The 20,772-nt window shown below is 40.2% G+C and overlaps 1 protein-coding gene across 2 annotated transcripts in view; it reads left to right on the top strand.

Annotated features, from left to right (window-relative positions):
* Fim (plastin-2 fimbrin) overlaps positions 1-20,112 on the top strand; it is a 47,595-nt gene extending 27,483 nt beyond the window's left edge. Inside the window, exons 1-4 of one of the 2 annotated variants that reach the window (XM_078186522.1) lie at positions 9,772-9,888; positions 11,995-12,425; positions 12,851-14,069; positions 15,256-20,112. In XM_078186522.1, the coding sequence (XP_078042648.1) occupies positions 9,814-9,888; positions 11,995-12,425; positions 12,851-14,069; positions 15,256-15,450 (1,920 nt within the window). In that variant the 5' untranslated portion in view covers positions 9,772-9,813 and the 3' untranslated portion in view covers positions 15,451-20,112. Of the gene's footprint in view, positions 1-9,771; positions 9,889-11,994; positions 12,426-12,850; positions 14,070-15,255 lie in introns of those variants that run through there. The other variant, XM_078186523.1, reaches the window with a different exon arrangement.
* Positions 20,113-20,772: the final 660 nt, after the last annotated feature.

The following is a 20,772-nucleotide window of genomic DNA, read 5'->3' as shown; positions in this document are numbered from 1 at the left end:
TTGCTATCCGCACGGTTATTACCATCTAGCTTTCATCAAAGGTTCGTCAAAGCTCGAGTCAATATTTCACGCGAACTCTCCGGCAACAAAAGGAAATAAAAATGACCGCCAATAAAATGAACGCTAATAAAATGAAGGCTAAGAGTATATCAATTTGGTAGTTTTATTTCTTTCGTCCGGCGGTCGACTTATCGGCAATTAAGTCCGGCCATAAACCCATATATCATTCTTTAATTGCATTCGTCGTGGCAGTTATGTGTAGTTTATTTCGCCGGTTGCACAGGTCCGGTATATTACATGCTTCAAAAAGTTTCGAGTTTTACGAGGACTCGAATGGCCGAGTTAATCGACCGACTCTCGGGTCCCCATTTGTAACGAATGTTATCGGTAAAAGATATTCCACGTGGAACGCGCGCGTACGGAGGGGTAGTTTGTATCCGTCTTTACGAGCGTCGTCTATTGTAGATCAAGTTCACGGTTATCTATATCAATTTCAGTGAACTCCGGCTATGTCCGTCTCCCCAAGTTCAAGACCATTTATATTCTGTTCCACTACCCGTCGACGTATCCTTGTTCTTTATACTAGCTATAAACAGTTCCGTAATTTTGCCGTCTAACATACTTCTAAAGCTCTGCTGTAACACACTTCTAAAGCTGTGCTGTAACATACTTTTAAAGCTGTGTCCACACCGACGCTGTATTTTACAAAATGATTTCAGCAAGCACCAGCTTAAATAGAATTATAAAGCTTGTAAAACATTGTTTCTATCAATCTCTATTTCTATTAGTTTTCAAATATGGAGCATGAACAAGGAGTAGCGCATAGTTTCTTTAACCCCTTGGTTACTGTGCCGCCTATAGGCGCTCGATTGTAGCTCGACGAAGTTTTAATCGATACTTGGTAAATATTGAATGAAGCTGCTGGTATGTTGAGCTCCGTTTCTTTCAATTGACGCGTACTATGGTGGCACTATTGAAGTATTGTCGAGGTAATTAACTAATTGTCTGCTAAATTACGTAGCCGTTCCATTCATAAGCTTTATACAACTATCAATAAAATCCTAAATGTAAAGTACATTTAACTGCTTAATAAAGAAATGCGCAGATCAATATTAAATACATTTCAAGGTATTATATTAACTAATAAATTACTATACATAGTATAACTAACTAATATATAATTATAATTATTAAAATAGAAGAACTTATACCCAATACAATTAACACAATTATCATCTTGTATAAAACTCAGCTGTCTCTCTTATTTAATAATTTCCATTCCGTAATCTCAAAACAAGTTATTAAAGTCGGCTAACCTTCGCTCGCATTCTAATTAAGTCTAATTACATTTTATCAGCGACCTCCGCGCGATAAGACGACGCGGCATTGTCGCGAGTCACTTACTAATGCAACAACGCGCCCGCACCTGCGTACCACCGACACGAAAAAAACATTCTAGAAACATTCGTGAATCAATGTCAACGGTTTCACCCGCGATGACTAACTCGCGTGCATCATCGTAGTCATCTATGCTGCTCTAACGTCATACCGTTCCGTGATCGTGTTTCGTAATAAAGGTGTGCGGGGCACGTGAATAATTTTCTATTTCACATAGTCTACACGGTGACATCACTGTTCATTCGCTGTTTCTCCAGAGAATAGTGTTATGTGTCGCGAGCGTTGCTATACATGTGTTCTAAATATTGTACAGGGTGTGCAGAGGGTACATTGTATGTTACAGAATAACCGTGCGAAGCTTTTTAATAAAATATTGAATCTTTCTAGCAATATTGTATGTCACAGTATAACCGTACGAAGCTTTTTAATAAAACCTTGAATCTGCTATCGAGATATATTGTCCATAAATATTATATATCACAGTTGTGACGTCTTCGAAGCATATGCTCATAATTCTATGGAATTTCTAGATACCAAGGCGAATATACAAAGAGTCGCGAAATATTAACAAGTTCCAAACATTCCATAGAACAATGGCTCACGTGCGACGGAGTTTACATTAGATAATTGTTAGAAACCCATGACATTCAGTCATCGTTCGATCCACGTAGCAGTCGGACTTCGTCGCACGTGTTTCACGTAGGTGGAATTTTGTGACGCGAGTCACCTCTGTCGCCCGCCTTGAGATCAAGGAAACCCGTTGACTCAACGATCGAAATCTGGAACGCGATGAGAACATTGTGCCTTGTACGAGTCTCTCTTTTCTCTCCCCGTCACGTCTTTCTCCTGTTATTCGAGCGCGCGGACTCTCCTAAGCCGTATATATCATTGTTCAGTTATTCATGGACTAACGTTCCAGAGCGCATGGTTGTTTAAGGCTCGAATATCAGAGAACATCGTGTGTTCTACTACAGTAAAGCATTCCGCGACGCGGAGTTCTCACAGAGTTGCAGTTTCATTTTTTATTAATTCTCGAGACGATTCGCGGTGGCAATTCGTGTAAATCCAGCGACGCTGAATTATACAAGCATTTGCGTACATTTTAGTACCTTACTCATGTCGTAACGACTAATAATAATAATAATTATTATTATTATTGTTAACTACTTTTATCTAGAAGTTCATAAATTCTTAAAACTCTGATGTTCGAGACTTTAGCGTTTAAAATGCTTTCCTCGCGATCACAAATTCGTCTCGAAAACTCAACGCTTCTTCGCTGAACAATACTCGATAATTATTGTTATTAAAGTTCAAGGTATTATTACGGCTTCGACGAAAACGCGAAAGCCATTGGTCGCTCGAGAAACGATGTAGAGCGCGTTCCGTAATTCCAATCCGCATGCTACAGATCGACGAAGTAGATCGATGCCAAATGCGGTGTCCGGGCATCACGGCTTCAATTAATTTCGCCGTCCAGTCAGCTCGTATTAATTATTCCGCTGGGATTACTCAGAAAGACTTCTTTATTCATGCCGCGCAAACATTCCAGAACCTTGGGATTGTATAACTGTACGAGATGATTCTGAAGGCCCTCCGGAGCTGCCGAGATTTACCGCTTGGAAGCCTTTTACTCTTCGCTCACAGTTTTCTTCTTTCCTTTTTACGGATGCAATTCCGCTATCGACCTCCCGACCTGGAAGTTTAATGAATTTTCAGTGGATGCCGTAACGTTATTTAATTATTTTAATGACTTTTTCATTTAGGAAACAATCGCTCGTTTTCTACAACTGTTCTAGAGAAATAACTCTTTTACTGATATAAGAACCGCTTTTATGAAAATCGCGTTAGTTTTTGTACAATGAATTTTATGTTTTCTTTCTACGTTGCTCCTTCCATCTTTGTATGTATTGTTCTACGTTGCTCCTCTCGGCTACTCTAGCTGCTGTCCTCGGCTTCTGGTCAGAAGGTTATGTTGTGTATTACATCAGGGTCACCAATTGTAGCGATCTAAAAGGTCTTGACTTTTTAATTTAGCAGGAAAAAGAATAGGAGGAATGTATCGTGCCGGGCCCGCTAATGGATTCATCAATAGTAAGACTTTCTAGCAGGCCCTATTTTTTCGCACGTAACACTTACCAGGTGTTAGGCGACCCCCCTGCTCCCTAGCTGATGAATAACAATGAACAACCACGCAACACCTCCCAGGAAGTGGAGGGTTAAATTAATAAAAGTTGCAACTACTCTCATAGCGATACTCCAACGTCGTCTCCAGATGATATTAGATTCTAGAAATTTTTAAAAGTCAGAAGGAAGAAAGGGTGTTGTACGTGTGTCAGTCAGCAACTTTTATTCGTTGACAGAGTCACCAAACGTCCACTGTCGATAAGGAAGGAGAGCGCGCGCGTTTCGTTCCGGGTCCGCCAGAGGACTCGTCAGTACTACGAATATAATTTATATACGATTACATGCAATTATGTACAATTATATAATTTATATATAAATTGTCTTATCATAAATATCGACTCGTCACTCGTCACTCGTCCTGCTATGCGAAACGTCGCGCCGACTGAGAGTCGCCTCTCGTCCGCAAAGGGGTTAACACTTTCTGGTTCAGTGTTCACTAACCGATTTACATCGCATCGATCGGTAACGCTATATACGACGAGCGAGAACAGCTGTTCCACTTCTCACCTGTTCCAAGTGGACTATTTTTCTGTTAGCGTTATTATTACATTGCTAGATTATTGGTATGATTATATTAATATTATTATTATAGTACTAGAGTAGTAATATGCTAATATTGATACTAGATTATAAATATATTACTATTAATATTACTAGTACAATACTAAATCATTAATGTGTTACTACTAATATTATTATTATTACAATAATATATAGATCCAGACAGAGATCTCTTAAGCTTGAATTCCTCAAGAAATAATCGAATTGCTAAACAAAGATATTTTAAAATAGTATCTTCTCTTTGCATATTATCTTAAAAATTTCTTTTGCCATATTTCAAATAGCCAAGCAACGAAATAATCTAATATTTTAAATTTTTGTCATTGCAAAATTATTATTATATTCAAATAACACCGCTGAAAACAACGGCTCGTAATTAATTCAAATAGCTGCTTCTTATTTTCAATTCGAATAAAATTCGTCGATCTGCGGAAACAAAAAGGATCAATGTCTTCGTGAAAGAGATCTCGAGGAAGCTGTTGTTCGCGCGCGTAGCGCTATCCGCGAGTAGGTTCGCGATCCTGACGTGTCCGGGATAGATTAAGAAACGGCGCAGGAGTTATTATGCCGCATTAAGGCCAATATCGTCGCCGTGCTCGCCGTAGAAGCAGCTATCCGGCCTGGTCCAGATTGTCTATTAACGCGCGTATGCGCAAACAACCGGTGGGCCACCTTTTTTCTTCGCGCCGGTAATTCAATCGTGATTTCCAGGGTAGAGAAACCGTGGAACGCGCAACAAATGGATGATCGCGGGGGTGGGGACCGAGCGCAATGCGACTCCGGAGAAACCAGTTCTCAGGATAAAAGCGGAGGAGATGTGTCTGACCCCGGCAGAGCTCCCATGTCTACAGGGTGTCCGCAGTAACCCGTTGCCGGTCGCTTTTAACCCCATGGACGTCTACGAGTTCCCGAGTTCGTTGAGCAAAAAAATTATTATGGTTTTTATTTCTGTAGAATTTAATACAACTTCATTTCTGCGTTAGTTAATATAAAACATCGCTTTTGGGGTTATGTCAGGTTCAATTAATTTTCACAGTGTCGTAGCATATTTAATTTATTTTTAGACTGTGAATTTTTTGGCGATAGCAGGTCGTAAAAATATTGAAGGGACAGTAATGCTTCGTGGAATTTAATGCAACTTCATTTCTGAGTTTATTAGTATAAAACACTTTTCTTAGGTTATCTCAGGCCCAATTATTTTCATAATAATATCATAGTATGTTTTAATTGATAGCATATTTTCATTGACAGTATATTTTCATTAATAGTTTATTTTTATCGATACTTTATTTTCACGGATAGTTTATTTTCACTCGCAGCTAGTTTTTTACATCCTCCAGCTCACTGCAGAATACAATAATTATAACGAACTTTTAAGGCAACGTTCATTTTGTTGCAACAGATATCCGACGAAAGAAATCCAACAAGAATTGTTGCTCCGGTATATGCAACGTTCCAGCGTAACACAATCGGATAATTCGATTGTGAATCGGAAATCTGTGCAAAGGTTTGTTACTCGTTCGCATTCGAGGTTACCTTTGTAATTCCAGGTGTATGAGATCACGTCGCGCATTTCAGCTGCGCGCGGAATAATCGAGAAAGTTATTACAAAGCATGGTGTGTGGCGCGGGCACAGCAGCAGCTTTTTCCGTGTCCTGTTTCCACGGAGTCGCGCGAAAATCTTAACGGCACCGTGCGAAATGGAATTCCAGCCGGCTATGAATAACGCATAAATCGCGTATTTGTAAACGTATCGTTTGTGTTTAACCGAATGAACTACGCCCAAGAGTCAACAAGACCGAGAGCTCGCTCCGCGAACTATTGTTCTCGAGTGAAATATTGTACAAACGGGAATTAATCAACGCGCTTTCGCGAAGTCGTATTTACAGCGTTGCCGTTTGATAGAATCGTTGACAAATTTCAACGATAGAATCGCTAAACAAGCTCGAAACGTTCTCGCATAATTTCCAAACAATAATTTACCATTTCCATCACGATTCTAATAATTTAACCTAACAATCGAAATTAACTGGACCGTTGTTAAATATTGATATTTTTCGTTTATTTTAATTTATTTTATTTTAATTTAATTCTCTTCATTTTTTAAATTCGTTTCCCATTATTTTAATTCATTTCCTTTTAACATAATTCTTCTCATTTCTTTTAATTCGTTTTTTAATTTTTTCAACAACGTTTCGAATTAACGTAAACTCGTTTGACCTAGAAATAACATTAAACTTGTCTATTATCAATATTTAAAAATTACTTTTAACATAAACTCGTTTCAATTTGGCAATAATATTAAATAATAAATTAATTAAGTCGTCGATGACTCGAAATAAAATTCAATCGTTCTGTCGTCGATCACTCGAAAATAATTTCATTCTTCAATCATTAACATTTTCAAATGAAATCCTGTTGCAAGGTGGCTCTCAACGATGTTCGAACATAGAGTCGCCGTAACATTGTACCCCATGTACGACCAACTGTAGTCAAGAGAAGCAAGCAGTTGCCCTATCCGGTATCCAGTGAATCTCCGATACTTCGCTCGAGGAAACAGGAGAATCGCGGGTTCCCGGAGCGAGACGACGGGCATTTTCGCCGGCGAATGATTCATTCGTAACTGGTTTCCGTCGCCTTTTCCGGATTCCAGCGGGCAGCAGCGACGCGTTTCGTATGCAAAAATGTGCATCGTACGGTGCCGTCGTAATCCGGCGGATCGCGATCGTGGCTGCCGCGCGCAGAGTCCATGCGAAATTCGTGAAAGCGTTATTTACAAATTGACTATTAACACTGTATGACGTCCGATGGCTCCGCGTTCGCGCCATGGCGAAAACAGTCGGGTAAGTGCCGGTGGCTCCGCTTTTGTGCCATGCGAAAACTATCGGGCATTCATAACACGAAAAAAATTTAGGTTAAACGTGCGGACGGCATTGTGTTAAAACGTGTATCGATGACTGGGTTCGTACACGATCACGTGACGCGTGCGATCACACAACAATCACAGGGGCACGTGTATCGCAAACAATCACGGACGCGTGAATCGCAAACGATATTACAGGCGCATGTTAGCATTATTGTTTTCCGATTGGTCTTCTTCCCTCTTCGCGAGCGTTCGCCGGCTTCCCGAACGCGCTGTCATCAGCCGTGTTTTTCTTCGTCCTTAAACGGTGTCGAGTCAACAACTCGCGATCCGGTTCGCCGCGCCGATGATACACGCCCTGGAAACACGTAATAGAGAGTGTTTCCTTCGTGAAAGTTCGCTCTTGTGGAACTCCATTGGATTGGCAGCCAATGATTAGACCGATCCATTCGACGCGTTGCACGTTTCTTCGATTGAACACGCGCGTGTATATACTCACAATTTCCTATGCATTGATCGTGTAGTTTCGATTTTAATTTACCGCATAATAATTACCTCACGGATGTGTCAGGTTATGTCATTTGATAATTTGATTTTAATTTACTTGTTCGTGGATATGTAGAAGTAATAATATATAAGCCTTAGATTATTTCTATTGTGACGTTTGTAATTAGAAAGATTGGAAAGATTATATAAGATTATAAAGATATCCAGAGTAAAAATTTGCTCTTACAATAATGTTACAATAAGCATTAATGTTCTACCCCGTCTAGGAAATTATATCGATCGAAAAAATTCCTAATCGCAGTAAATCTGGAGAAAATGGTACGTGAAGGGGTTAAGGTGTAATGCTCGTGAAACTGTTACCGATCCCTCGTCCAGTTGAAATGCTAGTTGGAAAGGTATGCTCACGTTGACCCGGTTACAAATTACCCACGATCGAAGCGCCGGGGCTTTTGCTGGGTCAACGCTCCGCTCTCTCGCGCGCTCTCTCTCTCTCTCTCTCTCTCGCTCTTTCGGCTTCTCTCGGAACTTTACCAGCGGGAATAACGCCGGATTAAGTCATCGCGGACCGCGCGTGTCTCCGTCGTCGTCGTCGTCGTCTCGTTTAATCGAACACGTTCGCTTTAAGTGCGCACAACATTGTTTGGCGCCCGGTGCGTTTGCATGCTGAACGCGTGTCGCGTCGGTTCATTCATCCGATTCGACACCACTCTAACCTCTTAACTCGGCTAATCTCGGACATCTTAGAACTTGCGATCGTTGTTATGAGAATTTTATGGATCTGGGTCGAATCGCTGTTCTCGTTATCGTTTCGTCGTTAACCCTTTCGTATACTTATCTTATGTATTTTATAATAATTTCGGAACGGGTATAATGCATTGAAGTAACTCAAATCTATACTTGGTACGCATAATTTTGGTACACTCTTTATACGTATTATATCCCGTTAATTCGACGTGGATAACATACTTGTTCAATTGTTCAATTTCTATTGTTTACTTTGCTGTTTGTCAGGTTTCCAAAGTATAATTCTTGCTTTTTGTTTTATCTTTACGTTTAAGTTGGTTTGATTTCGCAGGCAGATAAATATTGCTGTTTTAAGTACGTTCTTCCGTGAAAATGCGAAAACGTAGAATTTGTTAAGCTCATTGATAAGCAAACGATAGGTAATAAAGATAGAAGGTCAGGTTAATTTCATATTTACAATGAGTCAAGATGGTATTTAGACGCTTCTTAATCGCTCGCTTCATATCCATTGGCAATTTCGAAATTATTTACTCACAAATAATTATTTACTCGTATCGAAAATTACAAGTTATCGTTCTCTTTAATTCCGTAAATATCATTGCCAAGGATATTTCCTATCAATCTCTCACACAACTTCGATCAATAAACGCATCCGTTTCCGAGTAAAAAATTCACATTTCCCAGAAACAGTCTGCAACAAAAACGAACATTATAAAGGAAAAACGAAATCCCAAGAATCTCGCACAATGCGCCGCATCCGATAAAAACTGCAAATCTAATCAACGGCACGATAGAAAAATCCACGTGGAAACCAAACACGCGGTGGCCATAATCGCGCAGGTAGTCGGGGAAGCAGGTTTTCAAGTGGTCGTTCGTTTTCTATCAACTGAATGGTAACCCCGTCATCATCGTCGCGGCATGATTAATTCCCGCAGGAAGCCGACGGCAAAATCTCTTCGCTCCAAACAAATATTATCCACTCCATCAATTACACTAAAATCACTACTAAAATCTAAAATGATATATAATTATAATTCTACAAAAATTATTATAAAAATATAATTTTTCTAGCTTGCAGTATTTCCATTTTATACGACAAAATGTATTTTATTCTTTTATTGTATTAAATTGTTTCTTGTGACTCGTACTGATAATTTTACTATTAAGAATTTTTTTAATTTAAATTCTGTTAGCATGACAATTATTTTGGGACGAAAATTATTTCGATAGAATAATCTCAGTGGTGCCTTAGAGTCACCACTCGAGCGCAAAGGGTTAACAAGTTCCGTAAAAAAAAAAAATCATCGTCGACGATCACCGATGCGGGGCATAAAGGAAACTGGTCGATTTAAATAAACCGTGAAGCTATCAATTATGAAAGATTATCGCGCGCGCCTGATAAAACCGCGAACACTCTTTTCTCCCTCGGTGTGCCCGTTATCGAGCCGATTGATAACACACCTGACGGCGTGGCAACACAGTCTTGCGACGCGCTTTTCATCGGATGATCGAACTAGTTTCAACCGTGACGCCGATCTTCGATTCAGCCCTCTGTCATGGAGATCCAACAGCTCCCGAAATGGAACGTGATCGACGAGTACATGCGAGATTTGCCGGAGACCTTCAGGACAGTAAGTCGATCGTTCCGACGCGAGCGCGCGCGCGCGCGATGTCTATTGTGATTGTTTTTTTTTTACGTAAACCACTCGTGCCCGCCGACGATCGATGGGCGTGAAAACCTGTCGATTGAAAGTGCCACCGATTTATCGATGCATGGTACCACAGATTTATCGATCCAAGGTACCACAGATTTATCGATCCCTATCTGCTGCACACGCGATTGTTACCATGTCATCGCGGTGGCACGCTTTCAACGGTGTCAATAAGAATTTATTTGAAAACCCACGCGACGCAAACATTTTGCTGTTTACCCGACTTCGTGGTTATCAGGCTTCAACTAAAATTGTTTATAAAGAACACTGTACATGTTATTTCGGCTACCTTAACCCTTTGCGAACGGGTGGCGACTCCAAGGCGCCGCTAATAATTTCTCGAAATAATTTTTATCAGATTTAATTATATTTAGAAAATTGTTAAGAGCTCTATAAATAATTCGATTCTATAATGTATAATATCCTCTAAATTATATAAAATGGGAATAATGTAAGTCTGAACAAATATTTTTTATTTCAAAGGGTTGACTGCAAAGGATTAATCCGCGAATTCGGAAAATCTCGAGATCTCTGTGCAAGCTATAGCAAAATTTTTTAAAAGTAAAGGACGAGCTGTTTTCTGAGGATAGAATAAAAAATAATTAACCAGTAAAATCGCTCTGTCATGTTCTAAGATAATTGTTATATCATTAAATGTAGATTTAAAAAATAATTTAACTTATTATTTAAATATAACAGACAAAACATTCTGCTATACCTAATATTTATAAAAATTATTTGATCGAGTATCAAAGCTCGTGAATATTGCTTTTATAACCCGACGAATTAAACTAATTTTAACGATGCTTGAAATTAGTATGTAGACACTTGTTCCGTGTTCGTCGAACGAATTATCCACCTAAAGATTAGGTAACAGCGTTCGCGACGTTGTTTAAATAAACAAGTGGTTGTTTATTCGGAGACTTGACGCGCCTAGCGCGAGCAAATGACGATTATGTAGTTTTAGGTGGATCGAGTACTAGTGCGACAAGATAGTTAAGTGCTACAACCAATCATGATGATGATTGTGATACTGTTAAAGAGGCGTGTGACTCACGTTTTCTGATTACGATTGTCGGATGCGCGTCCTTTGTGCCAAATTAGAAAATTATTGCTCGAATGCGAGCAAAAGCAATTTTTGTTCCTTTTATATCGTCTTTATGTTCTTTCGTCTCTAAGCTTTGGTGACAGAAGAATTTATTTTCTATCTCGATGTAGAAGAAATTAATAATGTTCGTATTTAGTCATTAATTAATATAATATAATTATAATATGATTTACAATATCATTATCATACAATGTATAATACAATATCATTTCAATACATTAATATAATATAATAAAAAATTAATAATGTTCATACGACTCCTCTGATTCGTTATAATAATGCAAAGGGTTAAAGCACCGTCGATTCACCCTTGATTTCCAGCAAAATTCCACATGTCACGATCACTCTTTTCGCACACGTAGTGGCTTCACTTAGTTTCCCTCTATTGTTAGCCGCGGAAATTACGACCGTAATCGCGACTGCAGTCTTAAAGTCCAGCCGTCTCTATTCCACAAACAAGCTATAGATATCGTTACGCGATGATGAACACTCGCCGATAAAGTTATTCCTCGCAAACGACGTGCGCGCGATATCGTTGAGATTCTCACGATACGGGGGAAGCATTGCCATATTTGGCATTCGTACCCGAAACTGGCCATTTAAATCGTCTTCCGGGAATTCCAGCGTTACCTATCACATTTTACGTTTAATATACATATGTAGTACGTATAGTATATATATGCATATGTAGGGATTTACCGCGTGCGTCTCCGCGAACGTTCTAGAAGGACGTGTTTTGTTTACGCGCTGCTCTGCGGTCAAATCGAACGCAGTGCAAAGCGAGCGATGCAGCGGAACAGGTGGCGAGAACAGCGAGCGTTAAATCTGCGTATATGAAATATCTAATCGAGAAATATCTAATCGAGAAATATCTAATTGAGAAATATCTAAAGGAGAAATATTTATCTTTATTTCAGATCGACGCGAACGGGGATGGCTTCATCAATCTGACGGAGCTGCGCAACGCCCTGGACGTTTGCGGGTTCAAGATGCCGGGCTACAAGGTGCGCCAGATGATCGAGGAGTACGACGACAAGCAGAGGCTGCAGCATAAAGGCAGGCTGTCGTTCGACGAGTTCGAGAAGCTGTGCAAAGAGCTGAAAGCGAACGAGCTGGGCGCGACGTTCAAGCAGGTCGTGTCGAAGAAGGAGAATCTCGAGACGTTGGGCGGAATTTCGGAGGCGTCCAGCGAGGGTACCACGCATTCGGTTCGGTTGGAGGAGCAGCTCGCTTTCAGCGACTGGATCAACACGAATCTGTCACACGATCCTGATCTGAAACACTTGCTGCCCATCGATCCGGAAGGCAAGGCGCTGTACGAGAAGGTCAAGGACGGAATTCTTCTTTGGTATGCGATTTCTTTTTAATACGTGATTCCTCTTTAATATCTTCGCTGGCGTGGTTCTATTAACGCGTCGAGGGTTAAATATTAATCTAAAAAATTTCCACGATGTTATTTGATCAGTGAAACCAAAACTAAACAGTTGAAAGAGAGCCACTGATACCTCAACATAGTTACAGCATATTTAATTAATTAAAGCAGTGCTAGAAAGTTAATATTTATCTTAGGGGATGGCGTTAGAACTCCTTCGCATCCGGATATTAAATTAAAAAGCTATATTAAAAGGAATAAAATAGATAAATAAACAGTGTAATAATATGGATTCACAATGTCCATTGTAATAATATGAATCAAAGTATCGCTTTCACTGAAATTTCACTTCGTAGCTATCTAAACCAAACTCGAAGCTAACGTTCATCATATTATTCCAGTAAAATCATTAACCACTCCTGTCCGGACACGATCGACGAGCGCACGATCAACAAGAAGAACCTGACGCTGTACAAGAAACACGAGAACCTGACCCTGGCCCTGTCCTCCGCCCAGGCGATCGGCTGCAACATCGTGAACATCGACGCCCACGACCTGATCAAAGGATCGCCGCACCTTGTGCTCGGCCTTCTCTGGCAGATCATCAGGATCGGTCTGTTCAATCAGATCACCTTGGAGAACTGTCCGGGTCTGGCCACGCTCCTGCAAGACGGCGAGCGTATCGAAGACTTGCTGAAGCTCTCGCCAGAGTCCATTTTGTTACGATGGGTGAACCATCACTTGGAGAACGCCGGAATCGCGAGACGTTGCAACAACTTCCAAGCGGACATCACCGACTCGGAGATCTACACATACCTGATCAAGCAGATAGCGCCGAACACCTCCGGTGTCACGCTGGAAGCGTTGATGGAGCCGAACCACACGTCCCGCGCGGAGATCATGCTGCAGCAGGCGTCGAAATTAGGCTGTCGCAGCTTCGTAACGCCTAGCGACGTCGTGAACGGCATCTACAAGCTGAATCTCGCGTTCGTCGCGAACATGTTCAACAATTATCCGGGCCTGGACAAGCCGGAGAGTAATATAGAGGGTCTGGAGTCGCTCGAGGAGAACAGAGAGGAGAAGACCTATCGGAACTGGATGAACTCTATGGGCGTGGTGCCATATGTTAACTGGCTTTACTCCGATCTGGCTGATGGTCTGGTCATCTTCCAGCTGTACGATATCATCAAGCCAGGCACCGTCAACTGGAACCGGGTGCACAAGAAGTTCACCAAGCTGAGGAAGTTCATGGAGAAGCTGGAGAACTGTAATTACGCTGTGGAGCTCGGCAAGACGATGAATTTCTCGCTGGTCGGGATCGCCGGGCAGGACATCAACGACGGCAATACTACGCTGACTTTAGCGTTGATCTGGCAACTGATGAGGTCGTACACCTTGTCGATCTTGACGTCGCTGGCTGGTACTCAGGGCAGTACTGTTGTCGAGAAGGAGATCGTGCAATGGGTGAACTCGAAGCTGCAGGGCGCCGGCAAGACGAGCAGCATCAAGGGCTTCCAGGACTCGTCGATAGCGGACGGCAAGGTGGTGATCGATCTGATCGACGCCATCAAACCGGGCAGCGTCAACTATGATCTCATCAAGGAGGGGGGCACTGAGGAGGTGAGGCGGTCGAGGATTTTTGGGAGCCATGGTTATGGGTGCTGTAGGCTAGGATATATATAGTAGCATTATTTAAGATAGATTAGATAGGGTTAGATAAGATTTTTCGGACTAAATGAGCTATTGTCAAAATAAAAATCTAATTTGTTTTTGCTTCGAGAAAGTAAGTTTCACTGGAATATTCTTAAATTGGATGAAAAATTCGCTAAATAACGTTAAACTGTTTTGGTCTCTCGAATTTTGCATAATTGTGCTTGCTCGCCATATATGCGCGAAGTTCGCAATTTAGAAGTTGCAATACGGCAAATGCAATTTGTCGCTATTTATGGTATTCTGTCATTGTGCCGCGACTAAACTCTCCGTCAGGAAATACTGACTGTAGCTGCTCAGAATTTTCTGGGACACACTAATAGTGGCCTGTTAAGCAATATTCATAGTGAAAGAGATACACACCATGGTCACGAGGGAGACGCTTGTACGTCGATTGGCATTGCTAAATAGTATGACAACCGCTACTCGTACGCGATTTATGATCTTTTCGAAAAGTTAGCATAGCTATTATACAGTAATAATAACATCGGTGGTCACTGTTAGCAACAATAACCTGGATCTCGATAAAAATTCTGTTCTGTCTTTTTGTCTTATTTTTTTAGTATTTTTGTCTTATTCTTTCATTATTTTTGTCTTATTCTTTCGAAAGGGTTAAAACTGTTCCTATTTTCTTCGTACATCTGTCACACACGATTTTGTTATCTATCAAAATTCTTCGAATCGACGAATTTCGTATCTTTTCCGTCAGATTTCGAAATTCGTTTTTAACCACCTCGAGTAGACAAGAGCGATCGATCACCGTGATCAAAATCTCTCGTTGTGAATGCAATTTCAAGTGGACCCACGCGAGCAAATAAAGATAAGGGAACGATTAGAAACCAGTAGGCCATCGGTGTAGTATAGAGACGAACCTCATCGTGTTTGACATATTGTGGATAAGTACAATATAATGGTACCTTAATGGTACTAATACTGTAAGTAATGATAATCTGATTTCTTTTCTATTACGCGGTACCAAAACGTAATAACGTAGGCGGTTCTCTTCGCGAAGACGTTCACCGTCGGTGGTCGTCGCTTTCTTTCTCCCAGCCTTGTGTCGGATCAGCATGACTAATCGTCGTCCAACTGTTTGCAGGAGAACCTGGACAACGCGAAGTACGCGATATCCTTGGCCCGGAAATGCGGCGCGCGGGTCTACGCGCTGCCTGAGGACATCACCGAGGTGAAACCGAAGATGGTGATGACGGTGTTCGCCTGCCTGATGGCGATGGACTACATCCCGAACATGGACTCCATGAAGCAACAGAACAACATCAAGAACGGCCAATAATGTCGCGCCATACTGTTGACCGCGTGCCGCCGCTATCACGGCGTATCAGAACTGTCGACCGGGTCACGGTCTCGGGTCGTGTCTCTTCCGCGAACGTAATGATTGTATATATCTAGTTTAGGGTAGCTTGTTTTTGCCGGAACGAAGTCGAGGAAACGATATAGGAAACACGGAGAAACAAGGGTGGTAAACAGAGTACGAGGAGACGGTTGCGCGCGCGGCGAAAAAAATCACGGCGGAATGGCGGCGCTGGAAAGCGTTCAACCGAAGCGAAGTTGGCGACTTCGTCGTGGTTGCTTTTCGTTGTTTTAAGTTCTCGCCTAGATTCCACGGGATGCCAGTGGTAATTCGCGAACCAAACGCGTAGATATTGCTAGGAAGCTTCATGCTGGATCGTTCACCGCGGATTGTCGATTGCGAGGATCGAAAAGGTCGAAAGGGCGTCGCGCGTTTTACGCTAACAACACCCGCTTTCATCGCGAGGATCTCGATGGGACGTGCACAGTGTTGCGCAGGCATTGTACCCATGTGATACGGGATTCTCTCTCCTTCTCCAAAGCTCGTCGGAATCATATCCTCTCCCCCCACATGACTTGTATAAACCGATTTTATAGCGTCGTCTTCGTGGACTCAACCCTGCCACGGTTTCTCTGTTCGAGCGCAACCTTTCTCTACTTCTCGCGACCTAAGTGGAACGTTGAGCGAATCATAAACGCCTAAATACATCTAACAAGTTCGAAACTCTTTTAATAGAAACATTTTACACTCTCGTCGATTGAATTATTAATTAAAATTCGGCGGATTCTGATGAAACAATCGTTTTTTTATATGTACACAAGGATATGCGAATGCAAAATTTTGTATCACATGAACGAGTAAATCTTGCGAGCGAATGCTAAGAAGTATTTTTACGGTTTTACGTAAATCTCACGATTTATTTATTTATGTGTTCGAATAAAATAGATGTAAGAGATATCGTTGTTTCTGTCAGAATTAGTAGAATTTTAACCAGCAAGTCAGCGCGTGTAAAATGATGTTTTGTCATTTCGTTTACTTAGATGTACCTTTATGATCGTCTGTAAATAAGTTAAAAAGGCCGCAGCGTCGCCAAGACGTTGGAAATGTTTTTTTTATTGGGTGAAAACGGATACTGAGACCGTCGCAGGGTTGATGAAAAATAGTCAATAAAAATGGAATCGATATCTGTATCGTGCGAGCACTGAAATGAAATTGAACATTGTTTAGAGCCGATGATCGACACACTATATACCGCTCAGTGCTGTGAAACGAACGCGTCTTTGCTGCACAGTTTTATTATTAATGCCGGGTCGAGTATGTAAGTCAATCGTTTGCATCATTTCAGAAGTATTTGTGGATGTTGTCGAATATTTATGTCGAGGTTCGCTGTGTTACGCTTTTCATCTACAAACACAAATGAATCGCTACATTTTACAAAATTTTATAGTTAAAATGATTTCGAGTGCAAAGGGTTCAAATAACAAAACATGTTCGCATATTTTTACGCGAAAGAAATCGTTTATCGCCGTCGAGGTTTATTAAGTCTTTACTGTAACAATTATTTCGCTTCACTGAGCACCGACTAGTGGATCAAAACAGGAATCTTGTGGTATCAAGTTTTCAATAAGCAAAACGCGAGTTGTAAAAACTCGAACGATGTCCAATTGAAAAATGGATCGTAGACATAAATCAACTTCGGAGGAATGAACTATAATTCACGTATACCGGATATACGTGGCTTTCAGATTGTCGATTATATATATATATACATATATACTATATTTACATTCATAAATCATATATATATATATATACTTGAGATGTATACATGTATTTGATACTACGAATTGTCAGAACTTTTACAATGGCAATCTCTTCGATCAATGAATCGATTCGAGTTAATTAAGCGCATACACGAAACGTTGAAAACATTGAACGCGTTTAAACAAATTGCTCACCGGGCTATTGCCTGAATATATCACTCTCGAGTGGTTCGTCTTTAAATTTATCATTTCGTCGAAATTTCGAGCGGTCCTTTACGAGACGAACATTTTTCGAAACTTTGTATTTTATATCCGCTTGAATCGTATTCTAAGATATGCCGCGCAGTTATTTGAAAAAAGTATCGTTTCTCTTCTTTTTTTTCAATTATAATTGGTGAGAGATTAATGTCGTTTTTGCGTAGTGCCAACGAAAGGTATTCCAAATTGCGAATTACAATTATTTATAGTGAGCCGATGATGTTATTAAAGCGACACGTGTTCGTGAAACGTTCAATCGTGATTCAAACAGCACACTGCCCGTCGCATGTAATTTATAAAAAGAAAAATGTTTATGCAGAGCAATATGCGTCAAAAATATCTTCATCGAATTTACAGTACGTTAAACGTGTAAGAATAATTAAATCAACGAGACAGCGAAGAGATTCACAGAGTCTCTTGGTATTGGTAATTTAAGTAATAATAATACCGTGGTCGGTATTTTTAATTGTTTATACGAATTTAGAGCGATCGATACATGTGTTACACTATCAAGAATCGACGGTTATCTTTTTATTTTCCACCAATTCACGATGCAATAAATCCGCGGCTTTGATGAGCTTGTTTACACCGCAGCGATCTTGTAATTATTTCACCGAGCATCATCGACCAACAAGCAATTGTGCGCGAAACGGAACGCACAATGATCATTGTAATCGTGCCATTGTAATCATCGAGCGCAATCGTGATTTGGATGTTTATACGGACGTGTGACAATTCGAACGGAACAACGTACTTACGTATTTAAAAGACGAAACGTGGAGAAAGCACGAAAGCACGGATAAAGATCGTCTGCGAATTGAGTATACCGACCGGAAGTGATCGCGCGATCGACCGAATCAAAATCAGACGCATGTTGTTTTTAGACGAAATTTTTACGCGTTTTAGGCGGCTTCGATAAATATGCGGTACGCGATAGAAACGATGGAGAGCGTTAAGACTACTTCGAGGAGGGTGGAAACGAGGGGGTAGACACGTAGACTGCTAGAAATCGCGAGGAGATACCAAGAAAGTTTCAGCGAGTAAGCGATGCTTGAATCGAGGCTTAGGTATTAAATTTCAATCGAGAATCTTGTAAAGCAATTTTTCAATTTCGAGCATCTTGTAAACTGAATTCATTCGTGCATCTTACAAACTGAATTTATTCGTGCATCTTGCAAACTAAATTTAAATCGAGCATATTGTAAACTAATTTTTCAATTTCGCGCATCTTATAAACTAAATTTAAATCGAGCATCTCGTAAGCTAATTTTTAAATTTCGAGCTTCCGTTAGAAACTCTAACCTCGAATGAAAAAATCGTAGAGTTTCGAATCTAGAAGAGAATTAAAACCAACTGTATTATTTGAGTAAATGAAGCGTATAGATAAATTTGTTGTTTTGATTAATAAGATTCGAGAGTTACTTAAATGATCGCCGAACTAAAATAATTAAATCCAGTTCGGTGATAATGTTCGAGTATTCAATATGATTGGAGTAATCGAAGTTTGTTGTTGTGTTAAGATGTCTGTTTCTTTGAGTATTTAAATGCTCAGTGGTGTTGTATCGACTAATTCGAACGCTCGAATACTTGAGAGTTGTGCAAGAACTTTTTAATGTTAGCTAATGAAAACGAGCGTAGTTAATAATTACTCGTAGCCAGTTAAGCGAATAAATTTGTGATTGATTTTTGGTAGACGCTAGTTCCGTAAGAACTAGAATCGAATGAAAACTATGTTCCGTCTACTGCGTTAAAAGCAACGTAAAATCGGGTATATCTTCGGCTGTAACGTCTGCGTTTATTGTTAACACTTTATCGACCGATAAAAAAAATAAAATCGGCTTTTTCTCCCGATCTGTAGCATGCGAATCGGTTGTCATAACAATCAATAATTTATCTATTATTGAAGTAAAGTTCTCATATTATTATATCATCTTTAAAATGTTAAATATTTTTTGCGATCAATAAAATGAATAGATTCAATTACTCCGCGATGGTATAAATTTTTAGAGCCGAATAGAACGGTCGGTAAAGTGTTAAAACTAATTAGCCGACCGACAAGCTGCGAGAATCGAGCCGAGAAACGTATGAAAGTGCAATCGATCGATTATTTCGAGGATTCTAAAATAGCAACGAGACGTATAAAAAAGCTCGCACGTTTCTCGAAGAGACAGGACACGTCGTACTATATTTATATCTATCTTTTTACATTTTAGTTGAACAACCAAACGTTATCCATTCCACGAGCGGATAATTACGATTTTGTACCGAGCTGCATTTCTTAATTAAATGTCGAGACGTCGAAGTCGCGAATAAGAATTGTACCGAATCGAGAAATTCGGAATCGTACGTTCAACTCTTTTAACGCATCGTCGTTCGCGCGAATGCAAAAATCCAATTATGCGAGAGAATATTAATTATATTAATATTATATATTAACGAGCAGTCGTGACGCTGTATCTCAGCGTGGCAATTAATTTTTACCAATGGCTAAATTATCGAAACGACGGTGGAAAGTTAAGCGACAAAAATAGCGCTAAATATTCTTTAATTTCATTTAAAAGAAATGGGAAGAGACTTCTCTATTATAATATCGAGAACGAATTAAAACAATTTGTATATTTAAGTGCCTAACGATTTTTGCAATTTACACTTCGACGTGTAGAATTTTTAGCCACAGTAATCGCTACTTATAAATCGGTAAGTATACCCGGCAAGCATCACTTCCACTGTCAAGATTTGTCTAATTATTAAACAAATACCAATCAGACTCTAATACCACAATGACGAGGCGATGAGCTCTGTCATACACGTGGACGCGGATAGTAATTAAAACGAGACAATCTTGACATATACTATACTATTTAAATTGACGCGATACTATCTAAATTTACACGATACTATCTAAATTTACACGATACTATTTAATTTTACACGACGCTATCTCGTTAAAAATTCCACATTTTACAAAATTAAAATTGCCACATGCGATCGTAACAACATAACCTTGGCATAACCCTAATTATTTCATTTTCTAAAAGAGTGAAATTGTCGGTGATCAGATCACATTGTTTCAAAAATAAAAAGCAGAGACAATTGCGTTAAAGAAGCTGAACGTCGAAGGAGTTGTCACGAAGACGCCGAGGAAATTTAGTCGCCGCGATGTACATCGCGGCGAAGCACACGTTTTATCGAGGGCCGATTGCAATCTGCACACTTAGACGTTAAGGTTTAGTCACGTGAATAGAAGCCGCTTTGATTCCACGGAGCAGAAGCCGCGCTTCGA

Source organism: Augochlora pura, chromosome 7, assembly GCF_028453695.1.
Source record: "Augochlora pura isolate Apur16 chromosome 7, APUR_v2.2.1, whole genome shotgun sequence".
In the NCBI taxonomy this organism is placed as follows: Eukaryota; Metazoa; Arthropoda; class Insecta; order Hymenoptera; family Halictidae; genus Augochlora; species Augochlora pura.
This window is presented reverse-complemented; position numbering and strand designations above follow the sequence as displayed.